The sequence below is a fragment of the Aphelocoma coerulescens genome, chromosome 6, assembly GCF_041296385.1.
Source record: "Aphelocoma coerulescens isolate FSJ_1873_10779 chromosome 6, UR_Acoe_1.0, whole genome shotgun sequence".
Taxonomy (NCBI): domain Eukaryota; kingdom Metazoa; phylum Chordata; class Aves; order Passeriformes; family Corvidae; genus Aphelocoma; species Aphelocoma coerulescens.
Genome location: NC_091020.1, coordinates 24548955 through 24569770, shown reverse-complemented (window position 1 = coordinate 24569770; position 20816 = coordinate 24548955). Strand labels below are relative to the sequence as shown.

The window sequence follows — 20816 nt, the reverse complement described above, 5'->3', positions numbered from 1 at the left end:
ACCTGGTCACTCTCTGTCGCGGGCAGTGAATCACTAAATGGGCTTCAATCAGCAGAGAGAGCAGCTCGAAGGCATCCACCAATGGCTCTCCACAGAGAGTCACCATCTCCTGGAGGGAGGGACCCAACACTGCTGGAGGCTGTGACTGGTTGGCATGTGGGACAGCCCTGAAAATGAAAAACAAGGTGGAAAAAAAAGCTGCTGGACGCTGTATCCATCAGCTCACCTAGAAAAGCTACCAACTGCCCTGGAAGACAAGCACTGAGTGAGAGCCACATCTTTGAGAGCCACATCTGTGAGAGCCGTGTGCCAGTGGGGAAGCCCCAGCACAGGGTGTTCCCCCGCCACAGCAGCTCTCTCCCATCCTCATCCTCCTGCTGACTGGAGGCTGAGCTGCATCCCCTGGCCTGTGGCAGCAGAAGGAGGAACAAAGGGAGACAGGCCACTCTGGGCAGCCCAGGGATTTCCCAGGAGGAGCACCCCTGGCCAAAAGAACACGATGGACCGTTTCCGGATGATCTTCCAGTACTTCCAATCCAACTCAGAGTCTGTAATGAACGGGATCTGTGGACTGTTGGCCCTGGGAAGTGTAAAGATGTACACCAGCTTTGACTTCAGCTGCCCCTGCCTACCCCAGTACAACATGGCTTATGGCTTGGGGATCATGTTTGTACCCCCCGTCATCCTCTTCCTGTGCGGCCTCATCCTCAACAGACAGTCCCTGGTGATGCTGGAGGAGTGGAGGCGACCACAGAGGCGCAGGAAGAAGGACCTAGCTGTCATCAGGTGGGGTTTGCAGTGGCAATGGCATCCCTCTTCTCACCTCCTGTTTCGTTGTCTCTCCATAGCTTTGATCCTCCTGGTAGATTCATTTTCTTGTAAGCTCATCTCCTGAGACCTTTCCCCACAACCCTGGAGGGACACAGGTATGGGAAATGCATTTACATACAGCAGAAATGAAGGCAGTCTCATTCCATCCCAGCAAAGGAGAGCAGGAGTGCCCCAACACTTGGGCTTACACCACCACCCTTGGAAACTGCATTGCTGCTACCTTGTCATGCCCTCACAGGGTGTCTCTGGGGGCTTCCATGTGCAAAAAGATGAGACATTTCCTTTTAAATATGCAAAATCTGTGGCATTTTCATCACGATCATTCTTTACTGAAAGCCTCGTAGTCTCCCTCCCTTCACCTGAGTTTTTACTAATTTATAGTGGTGGGAGAGGAGAATCACATTCCATCTGTTACATACAAAGTTTTATGCAGTGCACAGTTGGCTCAGAGAGGGGCAAGAAAGGCTGCAGAAAAAAAGGGATTTTCCGGGTCGAAACTGATGAGAAAAGGAAGTCTGAATGTGGAAGACAAGGGAGAGCTGACGGAGATCTGTGCATGGGAGGCATAAGGGTACAGTCAAGGCAAGCACATAATGAGGGGACTGTGCACTGACTGAGTGCAGACAGCACACAGAGCACTGCCATGTGCTGGTGCAGGTTTCATTGAGAGGCAGAACCAACAAAGATATCCCAGAGCAGAAGCATCAGCTGAAGCAGTTCTGAGGACAGCCCTGGGAGTCAGTTCCCTGGGTCTGGAAAGACTGCTTGGCACAGGAGAGACCGCATCCCTCAGGGCTCTGGATGAGGAGAAAGCTCCCAGAATTTACCCACTCGCCTCTCTCTCTCCTGCTCCAGGTACATGTGTTCCTCCATCATGCAGCGAGCCATGGTTGCCCCTGTCGTCTGGATCATAGTCACCCTCCTGGATGGCAAGTGCCTGATCTGTGCTTTCAGTGGCTCCATGGATCCCGAGAAGTTTGTGGGCTTTGCCAATGTGAGCACGGTGCAGGTGCAGCAGCTGCTGGCCAAGGTGCCCTGCAAGGACGACGAGCTCATGAGGAACAACACGTCCCGCAAGGCAGTGTCCAGGTACCTGCGCTGCTGGTCCCAGGTGGGTCACTGCTGGCAGAGCCACTCATGTCAGTGAGGTGACCAGGCATGTGGCATCTGCTCCTGCTCTTCCTTGATTTGTCATCACTTCATTGTGGTCAGGCTGGGAGCAAGGCTGCTCTGTGCTTCTTTTTGCCTCCAGATGTTGCTATCCTAAGTGATAATCTTGAGTCAGGTAGGGAAAAGGAAAGAAATGATGAATGGTTTAATAACAGAACCAGCAGCTTCTAAACCCAGATGATAAAAGATATTGTATAGAATACAGATGTCTCCTACAGCCCTATTTAATGTCAGAAGATCTTTTTAACTGCTAACCCTGCAGACAGGACCCACTGTTTCAAGGACAGTGCAAGCTTAGACAGATGAAAACAGCTTGCTCAGGAACAATAGAACACGGCAGAATGGGGAGTGGAGCCCTGACTGGCCTCTGCTCTTGGTATAGGAATGCCAGGTCAGGCATGGGGACTGGTGGAAGGTCATTGAAAACAAGCCCTTCCTTCTTATCAAAGGGAGCTGCCCATAGGCTGGGCTGTCTTCAGCTGCTATGAGGACTCCTGGGCCCTGGAGTTAATGTAGGTGGCAGGAGAAGATCACTGGAGATAAGGAAACCCCAAAGGAGAGCACTGAAGTCCACCTTCCCTGGGGCACTCCTATGCTCAAAGCAAATGCCTGTCTGCTCCAGGCTAACTTTGCAATCAGTTATCCTTACTGAATGATTCGTGCACAGATAAATATCCTATATTCTCTGGGAGGTGATTACACCAACCCTCTGAGTGCAGTGTGAGGTGCTGGACTACAGGGACAGATCAAAAACAGGAGTCCAGATACGCCACATTTCCTATCCAGCCACACTCCCTGTCTCACTGATACAGGCAAACAGCTCATGCTGTCCTTGTGTCTGCCTTGCTCCTGTTTCACTGCTCCTTTCTTATCACACAGGCACTTGGCTGGAGCATTTTGTTGATCCTTATCATAGCAGCTTTCCTTGCCCGCTGGCTCAGACCTTGCTTCAACCAGGCCACCCTCCTGCAGGCACGTCACTGGAGCAACTACATTGACATCGAGCAAAAGATTTTTGAGGAAACCTGCTGTGAGCACAGCCGGCTCTTTGCTCACAAATGCATCCTCCACTTCTTTGAAAGCATGAGGCAAGAGATCAAACTGCACAGCTGCAGCTTGCCTGGGAAGGGAGAGGGAGCTGAAGGAGAGGAAGATCTTCTCTGGGGCATCACAGATCAAGACCAGGTGAACAAACTTTTGAAAAGGTGGTACTATGAGAAACCTCCCCTGGACGTCAGCCAGGCAACCCAGAGGCATCCCCTGGTGCGAGAGAGATCCCCTCTGCCCTGGGCAGACAGCTCCAGCACTCACTCCAAAGTCCCCCAGCACACCAATGTGTAAAGGGAGCTTTCTCCTGCAGACACAGAGCATTTCCAAACCTCTGCACAAAGCAAGGACAAGCAGGCAGATGACAGTGGTGCTCCTTCCTCCAAAACTGCAACCCCAAAGGCCCCACTCCAGGGCATGCCCGGCAAAACCTCCAAAGTCAGCTAGTTCTGAGGGTTCAAAGGTCCCAGATGCAGTCATTGTTAATGATATTTCTCAGCCAAGGGCTCTGTGGGGCACTTTTGTCATATCAAAGTGTTTGCAGCTTCTTACAGCTGTGATAAAAATGTTCTGGCTTGAGGAAGGATTTAACCATGGCAGCAACATCTGGCTGCGTACACAAACCATTCACACAGATGTGCGAGGAGCTCCTGCCCATTCCAGTGAAACCTGGTTCAAAGGGTTATCAGAGCTGACACAGAAATTATTTAATTGGCAACTCTCTTAGTACCACACCAACATATTTACTCAAAAAGGCAAAACCACCTCCTACATCTTCCCATCTGCTGAGAGCTCTGGCTGCCCCCAGCCCAGCTGCCAAACTGTTCTGTCTCCCTCTAACAACCTGTCAATACTTCCATGCATTTTAAAAATGAAATATGGCAACACACTGAAATTCACGGAGCAGCAGAATTTCAATTGAAGGCACCTCTGAATAGCGATTGGATTGGGCTGGATTTGCAAAAGGAAAAGGAGATGGAGGCTTTGTTTAACACAGCCACGGGGCTGCGTTGGAGTTTAGGTAGCTGCTGTAAGCACTGGTGCTGAGCCATGCAAAGGGCACACTGACTCTGCCTGAGAAGTCTGAACAGATATTCTAAACACTTTCCTGCTAGATTTGAATACAAACTGACCTATCCAGAGGATCACCCTTGCAACACCTATTTGGGCATTTCCATCCAGAGTTTCAAACCTGTTTGAATGTAACCTTATCTCTGAGCCTTTAATGACAATTGCTTTCTCACCTGCTTTTTCCAGTCCCCGTTGTACTTGGTGCCAGTTTCACTGGTACTTCTATCCAGCGTTGCTGCTTGAATGCATTAAAGTCTTTACTGCAAACTAACCCAGCACAGACACATCTATTCCTCCAGGCTGAACCTCACACTGATGCCCACTTTGTCCCTTGGGGGGGAAGGTGCAATATGGAGGGCTGGGAGGAGGTGGGGTGAAGAAGAAATGTCTCCTTGGGCATGCATGGATAGGTGGGGCAAGAAGGGCTCCCAAGAGGAAAGAAGAGGGTGGGGTAGGAGCAGAGAAACCTGCCACCACACTGGAACTAAATCCAAAATGAGGGATCAAAATGAAAATGCATATTAATCCCCCAAATTGACTTCTCAAGCTGCTGGCAGGTGGGTCACCTCCTCCCCAGGATGTTTGTATGCACAGGCCAGAGAATGAGGAGGTGCTGGGCAAAACATTGGGAGGCCAAATAGCTCCATAGCCCACCCATGGGCAGCTTCACCCCTTTGCCCACTCAGGAGGCCCAGTCAGGAACTGCAGGGCACAGAGGGATGGGCTGCAGAGCTTTTCTTATTTGCATAGCAAAATCAGGTCTGGGTGAATCCCTGAGCTCCCTTGGATGTGCTAGGAGAGTGCACAGAGCCAGCTGTGGCCCATGCTGGTAGGGAAAAACACTGCGGTTTTCTCCCCAGGAGCTCTTCTGAGCTCTTACTTGAAATTAGCATTGCACTGTGAATTGTGTCTCTGGATTACTTTTATCAGACACACATCACAAATCTGAGGCTGCAGTTCAGTTTGGACTCACCATTCCACACTAGTCAAATTGGGTATTTTCCTAACACACTCAGAGCAGAGGTCTGCAGCTCCTTTTGCATGCTGCTTTCCATGTTCTCAGGTTTTAAGCCATTCCAGTGTGGCCATAAAATACGAAATGCAAAAAAGGGAAAGAGGAACAGATTTGTAATGTGTACCAAGAGGGAGAAAACAGGAGGGTTTAAGGGTGCTGCCATAGATTTTGCAGGTCTACAAAGGTTCACGCGTTGCTGGGAGGGTCTGGTCTGGTCATGGAGTAGCTCCAGTTGGCTGGGGCCATGGGTGTTCATTCCTCCCAGCCTCCCTGAGTCCCCTGCTGCATTTCCTTCTGAAGCTCAAGAACTCTTCTCCTTTGTGGAAAGTGGTACCTGGCACCCCATGACAGGACAAGCAGCAATAAACCCAAAATGAAAGAACTTCCAATTAAACAGAAGAAAACATTGATTTTGAGGGTGATGGAAAGGCTTGCCCAGAAAGTCTGTGGCACCACCATCTATGGAAATACTCACATCCCAATTAGATGTGACCCTGAATGTGCTTTGTGCAGGGAGTGGTGGGTGGACCAAAAAAATCTCCGGAAGTCTTTTCCCACCAGCTCTATTAGGAGTGTGTACCCTCCTGTGGAAGGTGGGGCAGAGAGGGTCATTCACAAACTTTAGCAGCTCTCTGTCTCTTGGGGCTGTTGTGATGCCAGACCTGCAGATATGTCCAACATCCTCAGGGATCCTCACCTGCCAAGAGCCTGTGATACAGCAGGGCTGACTACAAAGACAACTTCCCCAGTCACTTCCCAAACTCTCCTGATGGGAATTGTTGCTGTTGTCACATCCCTCCTTTCTATATCTTGCACTGACTGGGACATGCAAAGCCCTCCACGACTCCACACCTCAGAGTCTGTCTCTGTGTGCAGGTGCAGGACCGGGTCCTGGGAGGGACTTGGGCATCTACCGTCTCTTCCAGGACACGGTTTCCAGAGCTGGGGTAGGCTGGGGATGCAGGAGGAAGCATCAGTTCTGCCTTCCCTTGCAAGTCAGTTAGAGTGAATTTTCTGTTGGGAAACTCATGAATACAAAGTCCTCCCTAACATGGCAATATGGAAAGAAAGACCCAGGCATTGTCTTCTATGAGCTCTTTTTTGATTCTCACTGACCTATTGTTGGCTTCAGTGAGAACTGTAGTGCTGTACACCAAGCAGGCTCAGGCCCTTCATTCATGTTTAATAAAAGGCAGAGTTTTCCTGGAGATCAAAAAGCTCACTGCTTTTTGCAGGGTTGATTCACGCAGGCTTTGATGTGAACTGCCCTTCAAAAAGCCACTCTCCAGGTGAATAGAGAAGCCAGTCTGAGCGCTCAGCTAGCAATGCAATAAGCCTCATTCATATTCATGCAGCAAAATCTCTTCCCATTTGATGAGATCATGCAATTAACCTCTTCACAGCAGGCAGAGCTAAGACTGCTCAGGTATTACTAACACGCTCTGTGCTCACCTCTGCGGTGGCATCTCAGGGTGAGCTCAGCATTACCAACTGAGCCCCAGGGCTGGTGCGGGGCAGACTCAGAACCTGCAGCGCTGACTAATGGTCAAAATGCCTGCTCTGGCTTCCTACCTCTGTACTGGCACACTGCAAAACCTTGGGGGAAAAGTACCTCTCCTGTGTCTTCCATGTAAGCTACGTACAGCTTCCCTTGGTGACATGTCACACTGGTGCCCAGTCAGATGTATCCTGATTCTCATGTCAACAGCTCAGGTGGTACCTGGTCTGGAGGGACTGAGCACTTGCCACCATCTGTTTTACAGCCACCTGTAGTCCCAGTAGTCTCCCATGTTTTGGCGAGCTTGAGGGAGCAGCCGAGGGCACCAAGGCTGCTTTGTGAACTGGGAACAGAAGTGCAGGAGAACACCAACAACACCATCCACTTATTTTACAGTTGTGCTGTAGAAGCTAAGCCTGGCCTGACTGTTACCTCTCCTTCCTCCGCTTTTCCTTCCCTTTTCCTTTCCCTCTGCAGAATAAAAAGGAGGTATTTCCCAGTGAAGCAGGTACAGAAATAGGGGCTGGCAGACCTGCAAGGTGCTTGCCTTAGATGCTCCTGAGGCAAGGCTGACACATGGAGGGAAGGGGAAAGCTCTGGAATCCAGTTTTTCCATGTGTGCCAGCACTGCAGAGGTGGGGTGTCTCGTTCAGTCCTGGGAGGAGCTCCCATCTCCTGCATTTGCAAACAGGTTCACAGAGGCCAATCAGCCAACTCTGCCCAGGGCACAGAGTGCTCTGGTGAGGACACAACCATGGTAACACCTGCATCCTCCAGTAAAGGGGACAGGTGGCTGGGAGACTGCAGAAATGGGGATGTGGAGAATAATGAAATCAGGTTTTGCAAACCAGAAACAACCCAGGTCCCAGATCCAAAGAAGAGCAGGAGGAAGCAAACTCTAAACTTTTGTAAGCAGCAAAATAAGCAGAAAAAATATTTTAATTTTCTGCTTTAAATACTGGGTGGGGCTGTAAGAGTACATGAATGAAACAGTGAACTGCACAGAAACTTGGTGATGCCATGCTTGAAGAGGAAATCTAAAATAATGAAATAAACTGAGGCCACAGCTTGGACCCTGGTGGGAGAAGGAATCAAGCGAAGATGGACAAGTTTCGGATGATCTTCCAGTTCTTCCAGTCCAACCAGGAGTCCTTCATGAATGGCATCTGTGGGATCATGGCCCTTGCCAGCACCCAGATGTACTCAGCCTTTGATTTCAACTGCCCCTGCCTGCCACACTACAACCTGGCCTATGGGCTGGGCATCCTCCTGGTGCCTCCCTTCATCTTGTTCCTGCTGGGCTTTGTGCTGAACAACAACATCTCCATGCTGGCAGAGGAGTGGAGGCGGCCGCAGGGCCAGCGGGGGAAGGACCCAGCTGTGCTGCGCTACATGTTCTGCTCCATGGCACAGCGGGCCATGATCGCCCCCGCGGTCTGGGTGTCGGTGACACTGCTGGATGGCAAGTGCATCACCTGTGCCTTCTGCACCTCGGTGCCCGTGGAGACCCTGGGCAATGCCAGCCACCCCCGTCTCTCCCAGGGGGAGATACAGCGGGTCCTGGCCCGAATCCCCTGCAAGGAGATCTACGACGGGCAGCAGCTCCTTGCCAATGAAGTGGCTGTCAGGTACCTGCGCTGCATCTCACAGGTAAGAGGCACCGTGGCTGTGCTGTCCCCGGTGGCTTGGGGTTAGGCACTGCCAGCCTTAGCTCTTCCCTCGACAGAATCTCCTTGTTGAAATCAAGCAGGAGACACTGGTGATTTCTCAGGGGTACAAGGTGTGTTCAGACTCAGCTCTGTGGAGTTGTGCCTCCAGTGTGGTGCAGAGGCTGTAGCTGTAGGTCATCCTGATAATTGGCCCCCTCTCCTGCCTAGGCAGCCCAGGGCTGCAGAGCAGTGACAGCCAAACTGTATGTGTGTTTTTATTCAGAGCAAGTTCAGAAGGGGCTGAGATGGATCTTACTCAATGGCTGGTGGGCTGTCACCCTCCCCAATAACCCATCAGTTGCTCTTGCTTCTGACTAGAACATGTGCAAGCAACAGGCTGATAACCATCTATGCCACTTGTCTCTGCTGCTGCATGGGAACATCCAGTGTGTGTTTATTAACCATCCCAGGGAACCACAAATGAAGATGTGCCACTAACCACTTGTCCTGTGCTTAATTGGTCTCAAGCCCTCTGCTCCTGGCCATGCTGGAGACAAGATGGTCTGAAACACCTGTCACTCATGTACTCCTGTTTATAAGCAGCTCTTCTGCCTGACCTCCTTAGGGCCAACATTAATTACTATCCCCATTAAGAGAAATGGAGCCACAGGGGCTTCTCCAAAGACACAAAGCAGATTTTCCTAGGTAGACCCCAACTGGAAAGCATTAGGAGCTGAAAAACAAGGTCCCACATAGAACCTCTCCTCCCAGGTGCTCTTTTAGGGGGCTGCGTTTCCAGGGGGGTTGAACCTCATGAGCTCTGCCAGTACAGCCTGGAAGCAGCCTGAGCTGAGACTGATGGTGAACAAGACAGACTGGCTCTGGCTCTGCCCTTGTCTCACCCTTCCTGTCAGACCCCATTAACAGGGGAGCTTTCCCTGCTGCTCATTCACAGTAGATGTTACTAAGTTCAACAGCTCAGAAAAAGAATTAGACAGCTGCATAAACCAGGGAGTATCTGGAACAATACTTCAAGTCAGAGGACACAGGCTATCCTAGACCCAGGTGGGGCACCATCATATCGGAGGCAGAACCAAGGGCTGGGCGCAGGATTCAGCCCTGGTGTTATTTATGGTCAGTGCTGATGCTCTACAAAGCAAGAAGAGAGAGGTGCTGCCTGTGTCAATGCACTAAACAAAATTCCAGTGTAAATGCATTGACATGATTCACAGGGCCTCCTTGTCCAACTGTGCAGTGTAAACACAGCCAAATGTCAAACAGCCCAAAGTGGAGCCAGGCTTGTCTGCAAACCAGGGGGGTTCTGCTGGCTGGTTCTGCTGGGCATGTGCTCCGTGATAGCTCTGGTTCCCCTTCATCCCTGCAGGCTCTGGGCTGGTGCTTTGTGCTGCTAATGACCACGCTGGCTTTCTTGGTCAGATTCCTTCGGCCTTGCTTCAGCCAGGCTGCCTTCCTGAAGAGCAGATACTGGTCCCACTACATCGACATTGAACGCAAGCTGTTCGACGAGACGTGTGCAGAGCACGCCAGGAGCTTTGCCAAGGTCTGCATCCAGCAGTTCTTTGAGGGCATGAGCACAGACCTGGTGGCTGCTCGCTGCCACCTGCCCATGAAAGCTGCTGCGGATGCAGGAGAAGCTGCCGAGAAGCTCTTGGGGATCACCGACCAGGGCACCATGAACATGGCCCTGAAGAGCTGGCACAGATGCAAGCCCCCTCTGGACCTCCACCCACCTGCCCTCCCCACTGGAAATGGCTGGGCAGGAGAAGGGCAGCCCCCCACGCACCCCTCCGCACCCCGAAGAGAGACAGCTGCCTACTACAGCTGGGTGTGAGGGGCTGCACAGCAGGGCTGTGCAGAGGCAAAATCGTGTTTCTGTGAGATGGGCTGCAGAGAGGGCAGAAGGAGCCAGGGCACAGGCAAGGCCTGGTGCCACGGCGGCTGCAGGGGAACAGGCACCCAATGGGCTTAGTGGAGCTGGTGTGATCCCATCTGCTCTCACATCCAGTCCTACAGCATTGGTAATACAGGTAACAAGTTTTGTGCCAGGAGGGACAATTATGCAAGGCCATGATGGACAAGCCCTGGGGATGCTGAAGGGTGCGATGTGGCAGCCAGATGTGCCGTGTGTCCCACACCACCAAGCACCAGGTTTGTGTTGTGGCAGTTGCCAAGACAGACACTACCACTTCCTCTCTTCTATGACGTGCTCGGCACTGAGCAGTGCATGTGGGTTTAGGCAGTATTAAAAATCCCCTGGTGGGGAAACAAGCTGGGGGTGCCCCTTTCTCCTGCCAAGTTGTGAAACCCTAAAAGATCACCATTACCCCTCCACACACTACATCCCTACAGACACACAGCTCCCAAGCCAAGAAAAGCTTTAAAATAAATTTGACCGAAGTAATGAGCTAGTGAAGAGACATCTCATACCACACTACCTGTGACAGAAACAGTGTGGTTGGTGTTACAGGGACTATTAAATGAGGATTCCACAGAGATGCTCCTTGAGGGAAACGTCTGGCCAAGGAGAGCAGATACGTCTTAGCAGCAGGGAGCAGAGAGGGGGCCAGGGCAACACCCTGCCACAAATCTGCCTCAGGATGATTTGTTCTTACAATTTTTCCTGTATCTCTCCCTGACACAAAGACTGTTGTTAAAAATCCACCTGGGTGTTTGTTTAAGGAGCCAAATAAATAATTCAGGATTACCATTCAAGCTCTGTGCTCAGACACCAGGATTTATAAAAGCTATTTACAAAAGCTGTTGGTGTTTCTTTACTTGGATACAATGAAAAGGGCTGGGAGAGCCCCCAGGCCGAGCCCGGGGTGCTGAGGCTGTGTGAGTTGAAGTGTTTTGCCAGTGCGTGGCTGCCAGCAGCAGCCAGCCCTGGCCCTCAGAGGAGAAGCCGGGAAGTCACCGCCAATGCTACACAATACCAGGTAGCTGCCCACTGGGGATGACAGGATGCAGGCCTCGAGGTGACCATGGAAATTGCAGCCCGGAAGAGTGTTTCCAAGTGACCCTGATTTTATTACAAATATGCAGAAGGCAAACCCCTTTTGAGGGATGAGTTTTAGCTCTGCCACATCCCTTCCGAGATGTTCATCCCCTTGAAATTTCTGCTGCGGTGTTCTTGTTGAAACAACTTATTATGGCTGGCCAGTAACTGAGGTGGCTGTCATTTGCATAAACCCTAATTATCGGTGTGTAACTCCACAGAGGCTTTGGAGAGAAGAGAACAAAGGACCAAACTGATGAGGAAATTCTCCTGGCTGCTGTGAGAGCACCTTAGCAAGCCCATAGTCAAGACAGGCTGAATCTGGCCAACTCCCAGGAGAAAGGAGCGTGACATGGTTTTGTCATTAGTCTTCACACCCAAACTTTAATTAATGCACCTGCCCAGAAATTAATAGGCACAAAACCTGATTTACAAAGCAAAGGAGATTAAAAGATAAAGGTGGTTTCCACTCCTATTATTTGCAGCTCACTGAGAAAGGCACACTCAGAGTCCCCACAACGGCGAGCAGCATGGAGGGATGGCAGGCTCCATGGCATAGCCATTAAGGTATCAAAATAACTAGATGCATTTGTAACGAGAAGCTTTTGGACTTTTGATTAAGATTTTTAGAATTAGAGCTTTTGCCCCGTGCAAAAAATTCAGCAGTTGCAGAATCGTCACAAAGCAGGCAGGTTCTCCTCTCCGTGCTGGAATTTGGGAACATTGCTCATTGCCTTTGGGAGGAGAGCCCTTTCAAGGGAACCCTTCCCAGGGGAATCCCTGGGATTTCAGCCGGGCTGCGGTCCCGGTGCTGATCCCAGTTTGCAGCAGCGCCCTGAGCGTGGAGCAAGCCCCAGGGTCCCCACCAAGCTGGCAAGGGAGCCAGCCCCAGGCAAGCACCGAGGGTGTGGGAATGCCGAGGGATGCACCGAACCCAAACAACAGGGAGCAGCAAAAACCCGCCCGGGGACCCCAGATCTGAGGGTAGGAAGGAAAATGGTCCAAAAATCCCTTCAGCAGAACTGCCAGCGCTGGGCTGAGCCTAGACTTGCTCGGGGCGGAGGGGAACGTGGGTGTTGCTGAAGATTTGCCTGTGCTGAAGACATTCTCTGGGGAGGGCTGAGTTTAACCCCGGAGACAAGACGGCAAGGAGGGTGGGGAAGGAGGACGGGGGCCTCCGGCCTCTGCAACAAGCTTGGCAGGAGTTGGAGCTGAGGGACAGATGGTGGAGAGGAGGGAGCAAGGATAAAGTGAAGCATCCTCGGCTGCTTCGAAAGCATCGCTCAAGCAGAGGAAGCAGCGAGCGAAAAAGTTGAGCCAGGCAGGAATGCACAGCACTCGCCAAAATCAGGCTGTGCCCAGCCCTGCACACGTGGCCCCCGGCCCTGCTCAGCCCCCAGCCTGCTGCAGCAGCCCCTCTGCTCGGTCCCGGGTAGGGGGAAGCGGAACCTGGCACCCCACAGAGCTTGTGATGCCCCGAAAACCCACGCAGGCCGTGCCTTCCCGCTGGCTCAGCCAGCTCATCTCCCATGCGCTACAGCAGAAGTTTCTGCCCCTTCTCATGGGACATGGGGCTTCTCCCGCGCTGTCCCTGCCTGCTTAGGGTGGCTCCCACCGGCATGACTGCGTCCCCTGGGGACCACGGGGGCTGCACCCAAGCCCCAGGCTGGGGGGATCCACTATTTCCCCTCTGCACCCCTGCAAGGTGCCTCATCGCTCCCGTTCTCCAGGCAAACACCCGGCCATCCCGGCCAGCCATTGCACATCTGTATCCTGAGTCTCAGAAGCACGATGTGCTTTTTCCAGTGACTCATTCTCTGAGCTTTTCATTTCCTCTTTTTTTTTTTTTTTCTTTTTAAAGGCACAACCTCAGCCGTGCACACAGCAGAAGCCAAGCGCCTGCTTTTTGCCCCACCCAAGATCAAGGCCTGAGAACAACCTCCTCCCTCTTCCCAAAAGCCGACAGCGGAGGGCATGTTTCAAGCTGAATAAGGAAGCCTTTCAAACTATTAAGGCTGTTTTCGAAAGCTTCCACTTCCATCAGACCAGCCTCGGCTGCATCCCGACTCCAGCACAGCCAGTCCTGCATGCTGCTGGAAACCCCCCTGTGACCAGAGCCCGAGCGAAAAACACAGGAGGGGCTGAGAAGGCTCCACAACTGGTTTCATCAACTTTTTCAAGTGAGTTACTTGATTTTTTTCTTGCTTTCATATGTATTTTGGGGAAAGAAACAGAGGGTCCTAAAATCTTATCTGCTGCAAACAACCTTCTCTCTTCCCCTTCTACCCAACCCTCTCTCCCAGGCCATAACTACCAAGCAGAGGAAGGGTAACCTCATCCAAATGGCCAGTACTTCTCTTTGCCAGCTCCTCAGATTTTTGCTTTGCCGTTTGCCAGCCTCTGTCAGGAAGGTCACAGGGCTGTGTTTATCAGAGCTCTTTGTGGGTAACTAACAACAGATGCTTGAACTAGAACAAGTTTGTGGGTTTAGCATCTGGCTGCAAACGTGGAGTTCCACCGAACAGGGAAATGGAGGCCTGGCTCCCCATCACGCGCTGGCAGTTTTTGGCTGGTCTGTCTCCTTTGCAGAGGGATTTTTGCATATGGAAAACTGGGAAGCTGCAGGAAGACATTAAGGGCTGTTTGCGTTTGAACTCAGCAATATCACAGTGTGACTTTAAAGGGATTGCCATGAGTTAGACACAGCAAAGAACAGAGGCCGAATTTCTGCCCCTGTTCCCCTCCCCTGCCCCATGGAGAAAGGGGGATTTGTTAAGGTAGCAGATAAAATGAGGCACAGTAGTGATATAAAGCACAGTGTATGAGCAAGCCTTGAGCAAAAGATCATAATTAAAGTCTATCCTGCATGAATGTCCCTGAAGTCTTGTCCCTGCAGTTGGGGGCTGCCCAGGGAAGACTTCGGGACAGCCCTGTGGGCCAGGGCTCCCAGGTAGCCCTGGATGTGTGCCAGTGCTTCCAGCACTGTGGAAGCTGCCAGAGATGGTTAGTTGGGCACCCAGGTCCTTCCTGTCTCCAGCAAACCCTGGTGACAGCAGTTCCCCTGGGGCCAGTGGGTTTTGTCACATGGGTAAGGGTTCCCAGAGCTAGCAAGGTGCTTGAGGTGTCCTGAGAAGAAACCCTGTGGAGATGCAGGGCTGACGGAAACTCAGCTAAGAAATTAATTGAATCCACCTTGCAGACGGGATGGGGGAATGGACATCACTGCAGAGAGTGTGGATATATTCCCCAGTTATTTCTCTGTCCTTAAAAAAAATCAGGGCACATGCTTTGTCCTCCTTGTCCCCAAGTGCCTGCAGCCCTGTCGGTGAGGAATAACACAGGCAAAGGGCACCAAAGAGCATTTCTGGCACTGAGGTTGCAGGTTGAGGGGCTCAGTCTCAGGGCAGCAATTAAGAGGCTGAGCTGGGACTGCAGGCCAGGACAGGGAGTACAACAGATATATGTCAACCACCTGCAGGATGGGAGATCAGCTGCCACACCTAATCCTAGCAAAAGCTCATGTAATTGCTGTCTCAGCTCTATCAGCATTTGGTGTTTGTATCCGGGATCATCAAGGTAAGCTCTGCTCTTCCAGAAAGTAACTTCTCTTACTGGTAGCAACAGCCCCCAAGCATCCCTTCACCCTTCTCAGCAAAGGCTGCTCCTGCCTGGCCCTCCCATGACACATTTCTATGCTCCCAACTCTGCTGGGATGTCTCACAGCACCCCTTGCTGCCTTCCTCACATACCTGTGTCTATTAATAAATATTAACTCACCAGGTCTAAAGAGGGGGGCAAAAGCCACACGAGCACCTTCAAAGCAGCACAATGCCAGTACTCACATGCCACATGTGTCTGGGCTAGTGTGAGTCAGTGGCAGGGCTGGGGACACATCCGAGTACCAGTGCTCTGGTCCAGTTTTCCCAGTAACATGGTGTCCTCCTTCATTGCAGGTTTGGGAGATCATCAAGAGTTTGCCAGTGACGCTGACAACAATTACCTCTGTGGGAGGTGACTAAAACCAAAGAGAAGGAAAGAGGACAAACATGCCATTGAGAGGGACAGAAAGAGATGTCCCACCTGTCATCTTTGCTGTAGTGAAGCTTTTGGAGGGCTTAGTGGAAAACTAAAATGGCTGAGGTTTCACATATTGCTTAGGCAAAGTCCCTTTTCAGCCCCTTTTGAAATAACCCTGGTATCAGCAACCAGCTCCAGAGACTGGGACACCAGGTGGGAAGAAGGGACATCAGTGAAGGTGTCTTGCTCCTGGAACAGCTCCTTGCACACCAGCTAGCACCAGGCCATTTCACCCCCCAGTGGAGTGTTCCTCAGTGCTGGGGGCTGAGCCAGCACGGCCCCCCACTGCAGCACACACCTCAGCCCCCGGACGAGATGGCCGCCCTCATCGCTGAGAACTTCCGCTTCCTCTCCTTGTTCTTCAAGAGCAAAGATGTGATGATCTTCAATGGTTTGGTGGCCCTGGGGACGGTGGGGAGTGAGGAGCTCTTCTCAGTTTTTGCCTTCAACTGCCCCTGCTCCCCTGCCCGCAACTACATCTATGGGCTGGCAGCCATCGGTGTCCCGGCCCTGGCCCTCTTCCTCATCGGTGTCATCTGGAACAACCACACTTGGAACCTGGTGGCTGAGTGCCACAAGCGTGGCACCAAAAATTTCTCTGCTGCTGCCACCTTCCTCCTCTTCGGCTCCATAATGGGCCGGGCATCCGTGGCACCCATCACTTGGTCGGTAATCTCGCTGCTGCGTGGGGAAGCTTACATCTGTGCCCTCAGCGAGTTTGTCAAGCCATCCTCCCTGGACAAGTTTCCATCTGAGTATGGGGCCGAGGTGCTGGCCAAGTTCCCCTGTAGAGACGTCCCAGCAAACCTCACCAAGTTCAGGGACGAGGTGACACGAAGGCTGAGATACGAGTCCCAGGTAGGCACACCAGGGAGAAAGCCACAGGGAGTGGGTAAGACCACCTTGCCATGTCCTAATGCAGCCTCTCTCTTCTCTCCCAGCTCTTTGGCTGGCTGCTCATCGGCATTGTTGCGGTCCTGGTTTTCCTCACCAAGTGCCTGAAGCACTGCTGCTCGCCGCTGAGCTACCGGCAGGAGGCCTACTGGGCCCAGTACCGCTCCAACGAGGACAAGCTCTTCCGACGCACGGCCGAGGTCCACTCCAGGATCCTGGCAGCCAAGAATGTGAAACAGTTCTTTGGCTTTGTGGCACTGGACAAAGAGGAGAAGGAGCTGGTGCAGGAGTTCCCAGTGGAGGGTGTCCAGCCGAGCCCCCAGTGGAATGCCATCACAGGCGTCTACATCTACCGGGAGAACAAGGGCTTCCCCCTCTACAGCCGCCTCCACAAATGGGCCAAAGGGGTGGAGGGGAACGGGCCAACCCCAGAAGGCCACGAACTGCTGTTTTTGGCTTCCTAAGACAGATGTGCACCAGCAGCACTTCCCCAGACTGCCTGGCAGGCCTTCCAGTATCGGTGCACAGCTGAGGGGTGCACTGGGAACATTCCTCCCAGCAGGATTACTTCTCTCAGCAGGTAAACAGGAATCAACAGCCTCAAGGCAGAGACTAATAAGCAATACCCCGAGCTGGGGAACCCCTCCCTCGGAGACAACAGTCTCATTGCTGTTCCCAGAGACACATGGGAGCAAAGAGCAGATGCAGCCCTTACCTCCAGGCTGCCAGTGCAGCCCACTGCCTGATGCACCAGCAGAAAAGCCTTGGGGAGCAAGAGATGGGCACAATGTTTCTCACTGTGATTCCTGCAGTCCCACTTGTCACCCACACAGCAGGGTTAGCCCCAGCCACCCCATACACCTACTTGTTTTATTGACATTAATATCTTACACACTTGTGCGATGCCTGTTACACAGGCAGGTCCCAGAGCACTTTACAGACTTTACAGTGCAGGGAAAAGATGGAAGCAGGGGGTAAATTCCTGGGGCAAGGAGGATGCAATAGCATCTGGGAAGCAATGGGTCAGTAACATAGCCACACACCAAAAAACTGAGAGACTAAAGCAAGAGGAATCACAATATTCCTGGTATTCAGAAAGGCACTCTGTAATTACCAAGTCGAAATTTGGGTAGGACAGCAAACTCCCTTTGTTCTTACTAAAGTGCTTGGCAATCTCTAATGAACCCAAATGGTCACCACCATGAGTTTATAAACCCAGAGGAGGCACCATCAGCAGAACAGTTTTGGGGCAAGGTAGCGAGGTGGAGACTGAGAGGAATCAGTACCCACAGTGAGCCACACCACTGTCTGCAGCTCATTGAATTTCTCATCCAGCCATTGGATAAAAGTCCTTTGTTTGGGTTGCAAGCTGCAGGAAGACCTCAACCAGAATTAGCTTTCCATATATGTATATATAAACACACATATAGTGTATGTACAATGTAACCATAGTTAGTTGCATTAATGGAGCATCTTTCTCAGAGGGGAAGGGAATGAGAAAGCTGCCAGCCCAAAGAGCACATTACATTCACCCATCTGCTGCACTGGGACTGCAGCCCTGGAGCAACAAGGGACAGCAGGAACAGGATGGGGGAACAGCCTTCTCCCTACCCATCTACCACTGAATTTTCTAAAACTCTTTCCACTGCCTTAATTGGCCCCTGGAGCAGGAGGTCTCTTTTATGGACTTGGCCATACTCTGGGAAAGCAAAACCAGAAAGGTGTAAAATTACTACCCTCACCATGACACCATGTGACTATGGCTTCACAGCTGCTCCTCTGGCATTGCTCAGTCCCTTTTCTCCCAGGGATCAATCCTGTGTACCCAACACTGTTTAAAGAGCTGCCACGACAAAGAAGTTTTTCTACTTGAACTGTTTTGTTACAGGTACAACTTCCTTTCACACTGTGCCATTTACCAAAAAGCCTTAAGTTGTTCAAAAAACAGCTCAAACCCACAGAACTCAGAGGGGCTTGCACACAAGGAGATTTGAAATAAATTATTAAATGAGAGTTATTTCTCATTACCTTATGTTGGTTTTTTTTCAGGGGGCATAAAAGGCATAATTTAACATTCTCTTTGAACTCAAGGACTGGGAACTTATTTTTTCTTTCTATTAAACATTCAGATCTTCTCCTATCCAGATCATTCTAGAATGTTTTAAAGTATTACCACATATTACAAGTTAGCAACATGGCTTTTTAGTTATTCTTGCAGTGAGTAGCACAAATCTTGTATATCAGGATACACAATTGCAGCAAAGGAGAGAAAATTATTTAGAAAGCTTTTTACAAGTATGGTATCTTGCAAGAAAGAGCTGGAGGGTATTCCCTCACATAAAGAGGCTGGAACACCGCTCAGTGGGCGAGGCATCCCAGGATCCCTGTTCAGCCTCTCTACAGATTTGCTTAGCATTTGTGGGAAGGCTTGGCTCCCAGCCTCACCATCAACTAATCCACAGAAATAATCAGATGGAAGTTAAATGAAATTGCATTAATTCGAGATGAAAGGGAGTTCATTTGCATTTCTTCTCACTGGCCCTCGAGTGTGAACATGCAGATGTACACACCACCCCCACACAGCCAGCAGACACAAGGTAACCTGCTGAAACAAAGCACAGTTTTCCTCTTACTTCCTTTATTTCCCTTGCCTTCCTCCTTGATAGTCCTAGTTATTCCTTTGAACCACCTCCACTCTGCTTCCTTCTCTTCCCCTTCCCTCCTTTGAAGAAAAGGGGCAAGACACATAATGTTTGAGAATGGATTTTTATCCTAAGAATAAACCATGAGCACAAACCATCTTTTGTTCTGTTTACATCCCTTCTCTCCTGCATTAAATCCACTCTCCTTCCATGTGCTGGGATGGGTTAGGGCCTTGTCCAGCTTCTCTGTTTTCCCTCCCTCTTGTTGGAGAGGCATGTTTGAGTGGACAGCTGTCAGTGAGGAGTGGAGTAAGACACTGCAGTCAGAAATTTGTTTGCAATGGCAGGGATTTGGTTTTTCTCCTCTCCTCTGCCACCCTGAGCATGGTCCCCACTGAGACAGCCCCGGGCTTCTGCCTCTCCTGGCACATCAGCACCCTGAGGAATATCCCTGCTGTTCCTGTCACCCAATGTCCCCCAGTGACAATGCTGAGGTGAGGAACACTAACCTACACGGTTTCACACACAAGCACAAGCAGCCAGGTTAGATTTCTCACTGAAATGCCAAGAGGGAAATTGAGCCACCTAACTTACTGGCATGCTGGATCACACAAGCTGCGAGCTCACACTCCCTGCTTTTCCTCCAAAGAACGACAACGATCCCATCACAGAGCAGCCCGCAGGTCACAGCTCCCAGCAGTAGGATGGGTTCAAACCAGGCTCCACCAGTACAGAGAATTACACACAGGTCTTTCACTTTTCCTGCCAACTACAGAGACTGTAATTGCCCCAGTAGGGAAGAAGAAACAATACCTCTGAGGGATCTTGGTTTCTATTGCAACGCTTATTTACATGTTCTATTATGCAACTAATTAAACCAAAAGAAAGAGCCACCATCATTGAAACTGTGTTCTTTAAAAAAAGCAGCAGTTGCTACTGCATGTTGCAATCAGCCTCCTCCACTACAAGACCATTAAGCAAAATCTGAGTACAGCACCCTGCTCTCCCTGGGGGCAAGAAGTGAAATGACTTGTTTCTGGATCCCAAAGGACTTGGGAAAGAAATAAATGCTGAATCATCCAGCCTTGCCAACACTGGGCATTCACAGAGGCAGAACAGCTGGGTCCTGCAGAGCTCTGGTTTTGAGTTTAGAGTACAGTGAGTAAAACTCTTCAAGTTTGGTACTTCAAAGCTGGGCATCTGCTCGCTAGTGTCTACACTGGATAACCACACCTGTTTGCATACCCTGTTTTTCCCCTTGCCTCGAGTTCTTCCTCTGTACAACATGTGGCTGATCACATCCACGTCTCAGTGAAAAGTCACAATAATACAGAATTGTAAGGATATGGACCATAAGGCACTGACATCACTGACAGAGCTTTTTTAAGTACCCAAAACACCTGACTTTTTCCAAGCAGAAGGTTACATTGGGATGACTTTTTTTCAGCACAAAAAAACCACTTCTTTCTTTGACATCAGTGATTTTCTTAAGAGACAATGACTACTGAAAATCACTTTTTTTTCTGTCATCAACCCCTAGCAACTTGTTACAACAGATGTTTGCCCAGAGAGGTTGTGAAGTCTCCAGTCTTGGGGAAATCAAAACCAAACTGGGAGTGCACCTGAGCAACCTAGTCCTGCTGACCCCTCCTTTGAGCAGGAGCTTGAAGATTATCATCAAGTGGTTCCTTCCACCTTCAACTATGCCACAAATCCGATGTTGCTGTCAATTTCTAGAGCACAAAGGCACCTGAGATAAATCTTTGGAAGTGTTAATTCATCCAAAAGACAAGAATCTTCTCTGCCATCTTAACAGTGAGAGAAATCAATTTATAAGACATTGCTGTACTTAAAAGCAGCGTGTCATAACTGCACCATTTCCCCAGGAAAGTAAAACAGCTATGGC

The 20816-nt window shown here is 50.8% G+C and overlaps 3 protein-coding genes across 3 annotated transcripts; all 3 read left to right on the top strand.

Moving 5' to 3' along the window:
* The first annotated feature begins 499 nt into the window (after positions 1-499).
* On the top strand, positions 500-3342 carry CALHM3 (calcium homeostasis modulator 3). The gene is made up of 3 exons (XM_069020372.1): positions 500-786; positions 1687-1942; positions 2881-3342. The coding sequence occupies exons 1-3, from the start codon at positions 500-502 to the stop codon at positions 3340-3342; spliced, it is 1005 nt and encodes a 334-aa protein (XP_068876473.1).
* Positions 3343-7733: 4391 nt separating this feature from the next.
* On the top strand, positions 7734-10133 carry CALHM1 (calcium homeostasis modulator 1). The gene is made up of 2 exons (XM_069020451.1): positions 7734-8282; positions 9666-10133. Exons 1-2 carry the CDS (start codon positions 7734-7736, stop codon positions 10131-10133), a joined length of 1017 nt encoding a protein of 338 aa, XP_068876552.1.
* A 3085-nt stretch (positions 10134-13218) lies between these two features.
* CALHM2 (calcium homeostasis modulator family member 2) lies at positions 13219-20722 on the top strand. The gene is made up of 3 exons (XM_069019936.1): positions 13219-13477; positions 15251-16232; positions 16316-20722. The coding sequence occupies exons 2-3, from the start codon at positions 15690-15692 to the stop codon at positions 16730-16732; spliced, it is 960 nt and encodes a 319-aa protein (XP_068876037.1). The 5' UTR covers positions 13219-13477; positions 15251-15689; the 3' UTR covers positions 16733-20722.
* The last annotated feature ends 94 nt before the right edge of the window (positions 20723-20816 follow it).